General features: G+C 53.6%; 1 protein-coding gene across 6 annotated transcripts in view; it reads left to right on the top strand.

Moving 5' to 3' along the window:
- Positions 1–9,794, top strand: part of FYN (FYN proto-oncogene, Src family tyrosine kinase) — a 140,958-nt gene extending 131,164 nt beyond the window's left edge. For all 6 annotated transcript variants that reach the window (XM_057489493.1, XM_057489494.1, XM_036902991.2 and 3 more), the window contains one exon: positions 8,253–9,794. In XM_057489493.1, coding sequence (XP_057345476.1) covers positions 8,253–8,461 — 209 coding nt within the window. In that variant the 3' untranslated portion in view covers positions 8,462–9,794. The remainder of the gene's footprint in view (positions 1–8,252) is intronic.
- Positions 9,795–10,304: the final 510 nt, after the last annotated feature.

The raw sequence follows: 10,304 nt of genomic DNA, 5'->3' as shown, positions 1-10,304 counted from the left end.
GTATGTTTGCACAACAGGTCTGAGAGGGGCCCTCCACTAAGAACCCATGGAGACGGCCAAGGAGCGTGAGTGAGGACTGGGCCCACTTCATTATGAGTAGTTGTAAAGCTGACCAGGGGGCACCAAGGGCCTTTGGCAGCTGCTGTCATTCTGTGTGGGTGGTGGGGATGCGTCCGGAAGGCCTCATGGAGGTGGTAAGCGGGCCTCTGAGGTTGTCTGAAGGAACAGGGTCCCAGGCAAGGTTGGCATGCGGGAGAGCAGCAAGGCCTGGGGCTGGTGCCAGGTTAGGGCCCCCTGAGACAATTGGGAGGAGAGGGCTGAGCGGTTCTGTGCCTGGAGGTGTGGCCAGAAAGGCTGATGGGGTCCATCCTGAGGCCTGGCTGGTCAATGCTGTGTCCAAAAATAGTGTCCACAGAGGCCACGTGAGCCGCCCACCCAGAGAAAGCCACAGAGAACTGCTCTGTCCCTAGCCAGCGTGCTTCCTGTTGTTTCCAACATGCTGTGATGGTTTGTAATTGGACTCCTGAACCTCACCGTGAACTCTTCTGGAGGGAGAGGCCCTTACAGAGGGATCCCAGTCGCAGGGTCACTACTTCAGTGAACGACAGCGGCTCCTAAGAACAGTTCCATTGAGCTTCACCCAGGTGTTGCTGAAAGGAGGGGCCTCCCCCTCCTGTTCCCTCTGCGGGTGTGCCGCCCACGGCCTCACGCCTGCTGGTGGCGCTCAGGCAGATGCCAGGCCCAGCTCACCGTGCCTCCAGTCTGAGGTCTCCATGCTGTAATTTCGCAGTTGGCGAAAGAATTTTTTTCAAGAACAGCAGGTGGCGGTATTTTCCTGAGTCCTTTCACATGAGAACGGCCTGCTACCCTGGAGGGAAGGTGGCTGAGGCCAGAGGTCCGGGGAGAGGCAACTCGCTGCTCACTGCGGGTTTTATAAAGCTTTCCAGGCATTTTTGCCTGACTTGAACGTAGGCTCAGAATAAGAATCAGAGAAGGAATCTGAACGGAGTGTGTGGTGTGACCAGTGGGGGGCAGAAGGGTGAGGGGACAGTGAGACATTGACCTGGGGGGTTGGTCAGCGAAATTCGTAAGAGGGAGGGGAGATGGCAACCTCACCCTGAAGTGTGGCGCTGAGATTTCCAGGGAAGTCGTGGGGGAGTCATAGCGCCCTGCCAGGCAAAGAAAGTTGCTTTCCAGACACGGAAGGCCCCCTTTCCCAGAGGCCCTGGCGGCAGCAGCCTGAGGCTGCCTTGGCACAGAGGTCTGGCCGGCCTTTCCGTGAGCCGGTTCAGAACCATTCTTGGTGTCAGTATTAGAACTGATTTTACACTGATGGGTTGCTGAGTGTGAGAAGTGAAGACTCTTAAAAGCAGTTTTGAAGTTGATGCCTAAATTCAGGGTCATGTCTTTTAACCTGACATTTCGCCTTCAAAACCTCTCCTTCCTTTTCACGGGCCTTCCTGCTTCCCATCGCCCCTGTCGCCCCTCAGTACCACCCTGTCTTTGTCACCACCAGAGTTATTACCCTGGAAACACAAATCAGGCATCTCGCTTGCCTAGTGGAAATGCCCGTGGCTCCCCTTTGCCTTCCAGACACACCCCAGGAGCCTCTGTGTGCGGGGCTTTATCACGTTCCTTCAATCAGTCCGCCGGTATTCATCAAGCACCCGCTGCCTGCCAGGTGCTGCCGAGGCAGCAGCAGTGCAGCCCAAACCAGAGGGCACGACTCCTGCCTCGGGAACTTTTACTCATGGTGAACAGAGATAAATACGAAAATCAATTCTGTGTTAGCTGAAGGTAACGGGTAGAGGGAAAGTGAGGCAGGACACGGGTAGAGGATGTCAGGAGAGGGTGGCAGGGGAAGGCCTCCCTGAGAAGATAGTGTGAGTGACGACCTGGGGGAAGCAGGCTCAAACCAGGCAGGTTCTGGGGAAGGACCCTGCCTTCAGGGGACGCAGAGCACTAAGCCTGAACTGCAGCCAACAGCTCTGAGCCCAGGCCTGGCAGGTCGGACAGCGCCTCCCCTGGTGGTCAGGACTTTGGGGTCACTCTTAGCAGGATACAGAGCCACTGGGGGCTTTGAACAGAGGCGACACGGCCCAGCCCAGAATTTCCCCTTTGCCACCCCCGCCCCTGCACACCAAGGGACCTCTCCAACACGCAGATCTCGCGTCTCGGCTTCACTGCCGCAGAACCCTTCAAAGCCCAACCCAAAGTCACCTCCTTTGTGTCCCTTCTCCACATCCAGGCCCAGGGGGTTGCCCCTTCTGCTTGCTTCCATGACACCCAGCACATCTCTGTTGAGTGTCTATTTCACAGTAGCTCTGAACTCTGAGAGGGTGAGGGAACTCCTTCTGTTTCCCGATGCCCAGCATGGTGTCTGCCCCTTCACAGACTCTCAGTGGGAATGAGTGAGTGGGTGGGCGGTGAGTGGGTGGGTATGTGGATAGGTTAGGGGAGGAGGAGATTGATTATGCCTGTGAAGTTATTGAAAGAAATTTTTTTAACTTGGCCCATAATTTGCAAAGCCTTTCTCATCTATTCCACCATGTCACACATAAATATGGTGTGTTTTCCCAGCCACAAGACAGCATCTGTCCTCAGAGCTGTTCTGGGACTCTGACCCTGTGGCCAGCGCACACACACGTCGCAGCACTGTCCCAGGCAGAATGTCCCGGCCATTCTGTGCTAGGCTCTCAGCTGAGCCCCTGCTTTGTGAACTCGGCAGGAGCTGGCAAAGCAGGAATGCTGTGTTAGGGACACCACATTTATCTGTGCATTTGAAGCACTTTCAAATCTCTTAGCAAGTGACAGCTGCTTGGCTTTGATGAGTGTGTCCAGCCACTTGATAACGCCTGAAGGGGCAAGGGGATTAGTGACACTAGTAGGACCTTCCTTAAAGAGCTAGAAGTCCTCCTCGGCCTCCCTCTGCCGCACTCAGATTACAGATGTGATCTCCGCTCGACCCATCACTGTCACCTACGCTCACGCCTGGGCCCAGCGTGCCGGCAGGAGCAGGTTTTTCTTAAGGGAGAGAGAGGTTAGACTGTCCAGCCAGGAGAGTGGGAAGCAGGGTGGGACCACTGATCCTGGCCATGGGCTCTTTGTCCCCCGCCCTCCCAGCCCCCACTCTGATCCTTCCAGCTCATGGCGTTCCCAAGAGAGGAACCCTTGCCAGGAAGGCCTGGGAGTCATGCCAGCACCTTCCCTCCAAGGTTTCTGGGCCAGTGCGGTGGGGAGAGGAGGCGGGGCGCAAGGAGAACGTGCGTGGGGACCTGCGCCGCCCTGCGTTCTCAGCTGTGCATCCCTCCCCGTGGCCTTCCTGCCGGCACCCTCTTTTCACTTCGGGGACAGAGTCCTCAGCGGTATATCATCAACTTAAAGTGACCCTTGTATGTCATGGAGCCTGAGTAGCTTGTGTCTCTGCACTTACTGACGCAGCCTAATAAACACAGCTGCCCCAAGGTCTCAGCTGGCGGGGAAAGAGACAAAATCATCACACTGAGCCTCATCAAGCTCCCTCTTTATTTTCGCCTGTGCTTTCTGATCAGCATCTATCTGTACTTTGCTCCTGGGCCAGAACCCAAAGGCAGCAGCATGACTGGAGCACGTGCTGGTCTGGTAACACCTGCTCCTGCCGAGCAGGCACCATTCACACGACCTCCTGCCTCCACCACCAGGACAGCCCTGCTCAACAGACGAGTAAGACGATGGCTTCTTACAGGTTTATGCAGAGAAGCAGGGGAGGCTCTGACAGGCCTCGCGCACAATAGAGTACCATTTCTTTTGGCTGGAAAGCTCAGTTTTCAGAAGTGGCCTGGCTATCTGATAATCTGAACATCATTCCAATTGTTGAAGTGCTCAGTTGTTCACATGGCACAGAAATCCAGGTTCTTGTAACACATAGTTAAGTCCAGATACAAACTTGACCAATAAACAGTTAAAATTCCTGATTATGTGGAGATGATGACCCCTGTGGGACCCATGTCAGCGGCACAGAAGGGAGGTAGGAAAGCAAAAGACACTCCTCTTTCTTAGATGTTTTCCGGACAGGTGAGTGCACTGAGCGCGGAGATGCTTTATCACCAAGTGGAGAAACTGAGGCAGGGGCGGTCGGTCACCTGCCGGAAGACAGTGAGAAACTCGAAGTCGCAAGTAGTGAGTGGCTTTGCCAATGGAAATGAGCTTTTTTTCCTCCCTAAAGAATCTAAAGGAAAAGAGGGGAGCCTCTCTTCTCAGAGAGAAATAGGAAAGTTTAAAAGAGGGAGGGGGAAAACGAAAAGGAGGGAAGGGAAAGAAACGGGTGGAAATGGACTGTCGGGTGCCATGCGTTCGGAGGGCTGGAAAGCGGGAGGTGGAAACCCGACCTCAGTTCAGAAACCAGGAGGAATGTCTGGGTTCAGAGAGGGCGCGAGAGTCACAGGGGCAGGAAGTTGGCTGGTGGACAGACCTTGGCCGCAGTGTTTCGGGCAGACCGACTAGAAACGACGCTCCCAGGGGCCAGGTCTGAAAGCCTGACGTGCACGGTGGCAGGAGGCCCCCCGGGACGAGGGTCTGAAGGCAGACGCTGAGCCGTGGCCCGCACGGGGCTTCCATGAGCCACGCCTGTGAGAGGCGCCATGGAACGGCCTGTTTTCCTGTGAGCCCAGGGGGAGCGCGGAGAGGCAGAAGAGGGCAGGCCTGCAGGGGACAGGCAGTGTGTGTGTGCTCACTGTTGCCAAGCTGTGCGCCCCAGCTCTGGCGTGCTAGCTGGGAACGGGGCATGTGCCCAGGCACGCTTTGGGAATGTGACACTTCCCACAGTGGGACAGCACTGGCTGGTGGGACCAGCCCTCCTATCGAGAAGGGTCTCTGTTGCAGCTCCCACTAGGGTCCTGAAGTGCTGACAAGTGTTTCCTGAAAAGCTGCCCGTGCATTGTGTTTTAACCTCCTTCCTTTCTCTGCCTGCCCTCCCACATTCTCCCCCGACAACGGGCGGACAGGAAGAGCACACCCCGCCTGCTTCCTCATTTGGAAGTACCCCTCCCTGGGAAGACCCTTCCCCAGCACCCTAGGCACCGCGGCGCCCACCCAACTCAAGCTTGCTTGCATCTCTCACCTTCCCAGTCCCGTCCCTCACCTCCAGGCATTAGATAAATCAAGGTCTTGGGAAAAGTGGATAAAAGAGGGGAAACAACAGTTTTCTCTGTAACAAAAATACAAAACTGTCTTTTAAAAAAATGAAATAGGCTCATCCTATGGTAGCAAACAGCGTAAAATCCATTTGGCAAAAAGAAATTTTTGAAATAAAATATATGACTTTTCAACATTCTTATAGTCAAGAATACAGCTTTTTAAACGACCCCAACCCACTTATTTTGGCCATGGTGTGTAGGCTGAAAACTAGCCTGAGCCCTGCTAAGTGGCCATCTACTGGCACTGTGCTGACGGAGGCAGAGGTCAGGGTCCCAGGCCGTGGCCCAGCCTGTGTGGTTCTGGCTTGTGGCTGGTTGGAGAACAGGAGGCCCACTGGGTGCCATCGCCGGCCAACTGTGTGTCCTGCACCCCACTTCCCGCAAGGCTGTGACCCGTGTGCTTCCACTTGGCCTGGCCAGGTGGAGTGGGTTCAGTGGCTGCCGACGCTGTGAGAGGCCTGGAGGAGCGGGCAGGGGAGCGGGCAGGAAGAGCCCGTGTGGATGGCTGCGAGCCCACTGGCGGCCGCTCCAACCCCGGGCTGCCCGGCAGCAGGTGGCCTCGGGAGACGCTGCCTGTCGGAGGTCATGCCTCTGCATCTGTGTCCAGGATGTGGGCTGAGCACGGAAATAATAGGCTTGACCCAAGTGGCCAATTAGACCTTCCATTAGTGGAGACTGAATCAAGAGTTTTTTAAAAGCATGACATCTTTCCATTTGAATAGTTTGTTTTAATGAAGTGAAGTATTACCTGGCATAAGCCCCACAGAGCAATACAATGGCTAATTACCCTTGGTGGTGCCATTTCAGGCAGCTCAGGACCAGGATAAAGCATCGGGAGGCCTTTGAGGGGACTCTAACCTCGGCCAGAAGGGCCTGTCGGACCGTCTGAGGTTGAGGGCCTCTTTCCATCTTCCCCCGGCTCCTGGCGGTTCCTGGAGGCCCAGGCCACGTGGCTTCCATGATATTACGAAACCAGACTAAAGCATGAGGCAGATGCTTTGCAGAAAGCCAGGCCTAGCACATGAGGACACTCTCTCCATGACCTTTCCAGGCAGGAATGGGGTCACCGCCCTCAGGGATTCCCAGCCAAGGTCTTTGGGATGACATGTGCTTCAGAATCAGACTTTTTTTTATTTAGAAATTCCATAAGAGCATAGACCATACATTACATAGGCCCGTCCAGGGCAGTACTCCACACTCAGACACATCCTTACTTCTGCAGCAGTACGTATGTAAAAATAAAAACAGTAAATAGCCTCATGCCAGGTCAAGTTTTATGGCTGAATGACGTCAGTTCAGATCAGTTTCCTGCCAAGTGAGTCCCAGAATTTGTGGAGCTAGCCCCGTCTCCCACCCTGCTCTCCTGGCACCTCAGGCTCCTCATGCAGTCCTGAGCTCAGGAGTTGGGGGGGATTTAGGCCGACCAGCCACAGAGCTTCCGGAACCCCCACCTGAAGCGGGTACCTGTAAAGTCAGGCTTGGTGTGGAGGCAGGGGACCCAGACTCATTCACCAAACCTCTCTCTAAAACAAGGGTCACCCCAGAAATGTGAGTGAGATTATGTTAGAATAATGAAATGGAAGTCTACTTCAATGTAGGAGTAATACATGGATCTATCAGCTCAAGAAATTATAGTGGCAGAGAATAAGGAAGCACCCTGAAAGGAGTGGGTGGGCATGTGATTGACATGCTGTAGCCGGCGGCACGGGAGCCCGGGTAAGCCCAGCTCCAACAGTAGTAAGAAAACAGATGGCCGCAGACCCCAGAGTCTGGTGCCGCCTCCCCAGGGGCACAGACTGTGCTCTGGACCCACTTCCTCTGGCCAGGCTTCCAGGGTTCTAGCTGACAGGTCATCCACTCCTCCAGAAGTAAAGGAGCTGCGATGTGCACGTGCCGCGTTCTGCTGCCTGTGTCCCTGAGAGATGGGGGCAGGATCCTAGGTTCCTCTGTGGCTTGAAATCAGTTTCTCGCTTTTATGAATTAACCAGGTGAGAAGTTGGGGAGGATTCCAGATTGCAGGCTGGGGACCAAGAAGCAGCCAAACATACAAGAATGTGGCAGGCGGTGGCGGAACATGATGTGGTGAGAACAGGAAGGCGAGCTACAGAACAGAGCCTGGCAGTGACTGGGAAAGGGTTGGGGCCCATCCCGAGTGTGCTGTCTGCTGTTCTGCCCAGAGGCTGACATGCGGGGGGCTCTGCTCTCCAGAGGGCTCGCAGCCTCCCGAGATGCCCCTCTCACTGTGCTCAGCCCGGCGTCTGGGCAGCAGGCAGCACCCGCCAAGGGCTGCAGAGCTCTCGCATGATGCACAGCCTGTCTCCCCATCAGTCACCAGACCTTGCAGCCGCTGCTCCTGACAGTGCCCAGCCAGTGACATGGTGGCAGCTCTTGAGTCTGCCCGGGGCATGAGGAGAACTGATGTATGAAGTTCGTAAGTGGAGCTCAGAGAAGATTAAACACAGGGCAGTGGTTTTCATTGCGGGGACTCTTTTTTGTCTTTCATTCATATTTTTGTCAGCTAAATTGGGGTGTATTTGACATTCGACAAAATTCAACAATTCTAAGAATACGTGACTTCGGATAAACATAAACAGTCACACTCCCACATGCAGGATATTGAACAGGAGCTGGCAGACTAGACTCTGGGCCAAATCCAGCTCCCACCATGTTTTTGTTTTATGCATTTTTGAAAGGTTTTTTAAAAGAAAGAAACATGAACAGAGATCATACATGGCCCACAGATCCTAAAATATTCACCATCTGGCCATCAGAGGAAGCTTGCTGGCCTGGTCCAGAGCATTCCCATCACCCCACAGTGTCCCCCACGGCCCTTCGCCCCGGTACCTCCAATCTGCTCTGCGCGGCTGTGGTCTCCCCTTTTCTAGAGCCTTGTGTCAAGGAAATCATGCACCATGCTGCCCTTCGTGTCCAGCTGTCACGACACTTGAGTCATCATCTGGCTCTGGGTTTATGGGTAGCGCGCTCGCCATCTCCAGGCAGGGTCGCACCTGTGTCCCCACCACATGCAGGCTCAGGCCCGGGCCCGGCGGGGCCGCTCTCACTGCCTTGTCTCTGCAGGTATGAACAACCGGGAGGTGCTGGAGCAGGTGGAGCGCGGCTACAGGATGCCCTGTCCGCAGGACTGCCCCGTCTCTCTGCACGAGCTCATGATCCACTGCTGGAAGAAGGACCCGGAGGAGCGGCCCACTTTCGAGTACCTGCAGGGCTTTCTGGAGGACTACTTCACCGCCACAGAGCCCCAGTACCAGCCCGGAGAGAACCTGTGAGGCCTGCCCCGCAGACGGAGGCCCGTCCGGCAGCCTTGCCCACCCCCCTCATTAGCTTTCGGTTCCCAGCCAGCTGCCCCCCGAGCAGCGGAACGTCCAGGATCAGATTGCATGTGACTGAAGCTGACGGACTTCCCCGGCCCTCATCAATGACACCTGTCCCCAGATCCGAACCTCCTCTGTGACGCCCCCGGGGCAGAGCCCTGTCACTCCTCAGACTCCGGAAATGCATTGTCTTGATGTCACGTGAAAGGCCAGACCTCTGTTCAGTGTAAATAGTCACTCCAGTGCCAACGACCCTCGTGCCCTCCCTTTTTTTAAAATGCAAATCCTATGTGATTTTAACTGTCTTCACCTGATTCAACTAAAAAAGTATTATTTTCCAAAAGTGGCCTCTTTGTCTAAAACAATAAAATTTTTTTTCATGTTTTAACAAAAACCAATCGGGGCAGGTGTTTGTTTTTTTTCTTTTTTATAAATATGAACATATATATGCCCCTGTACATACATCATGTGGGTGCTAACGTGGAAACCCCGGCCAACCTGGGCCACGAAGCCTCAGGACCCAGAGTGAATTTTCCTACAAAATCGGCATAAAAGCACTGTTTTTTTCTGAAAACCAGGCCCTCATTTCTGGCTTTTGGCTGAGCACGAGTCTGGTTTTGGTTTGGCGCGCTCCGGGGTTCGTGACCTGCGTCCGGCTGTCACACTCACTCCTCGGCAGCGTCAAGCTGGCTTCACAAGCCTGTTCAGTATCTGCCTCAACTTACTCGGTTTGTTCTTGAAACTTAAAAACGGCCGCTGCTACCAGGGAAACTGGAAGATGAAAATTGCACAAACTTCGTGTCTAAAAATAGGAATGCTGAAAAGTTTCCAGCTTTTTTATCTAATAACCCTTGTGACCACACCGAACTGGTCTAAAGCCCCTAGGCTCTGTAGCAAGATGGCCTGCTGAACTTCCTCGCACACCGAGATCACGGAGGTGGGGGGGCAGCACATTTCCCATTGTGAAATGCGATCTTAAATGTCCTGTGCTGCGAATGAAATGACTTTCCGTGCATCCAGGAGCCCTCCCAGTGGGCTGACTATGCACGACTTCACATTTTATGGGGATGCACCAAAAAGTGTCACACTTCCAGTTGCTGTTTGTACCAACCTTGAATTACATGTTTAACAACAACTAATCAAAAGCCTATTTCTATTGAGTTTTTAATACTGAGTAGCAACTCTGAAGTCTTAATTCCTTTTTTGTTACAATTTATTTGTGAGATTACATTTTTTAATTGTTTAACTTTATTAATTTAGTAATTAAAAAGAGCATTTTGCATTTGAATTTTTCTGTTCATTTGTTTAAACCCTGGAAGGTACTGTAGAGGTTCACACCTGTCCCATGGCAGGCAGGCAGGAGCCACCTGGTGAATTTAACCACTGGGCAGTGATTTCCAGTGACACAAGATTCCAGTCCCAGGGGTGGTGGCTTTTTAAGGCTCTGCTGTTATCTAACGAAATCAGAGGGTTCTTAAAGCCAGATTGGCATACGTTAACATTTTATCAGGCATTTTCTCTAACAAATTTTGTGTGTCTCACTTGTAGGAGAAAGATACAATTACAAGAAGAATCTTTCTTGCCTGTTGGTATCAGTGTGTGTATTTCCCAGTGTCCCTCCACCTCCGTAGTGGTGCCAAGCAGGGAAAGAAGCCGTGAAGGCAGAGGGGCCACCGGTGGCCTCGTTCAGCTTCAGGGCATGAGCAGCCCCTGGCATCTCTCACCTTCAGGTCCCGTCTGCAGAAATGAGGGTTGGATGACATGTGCTGTAGGCACATCTGTGATTCTAAGGCCACTG

The sequence above is a fragment of the Manis pentadactyla genome, chromosome 12 (assembly GCF_030020395.1).
Source record: "Manis pentadactyla isolate mManPen7 chromosome 12, mManPen7.hap1, whole genome shotgun sequence".
NCBI classification, from domain to species: domain Eukaryota; kingdom Metazoa; phylum Chordata; class Mammalia; order Pholidota; family Manidae; genus Manis; species Manis pentadactyla.
The sequence above is the reverse complement of the archived record's forward strand: the minus strand, read 5'-3'. Positions and strand labels throughout refer to the sequence as shown.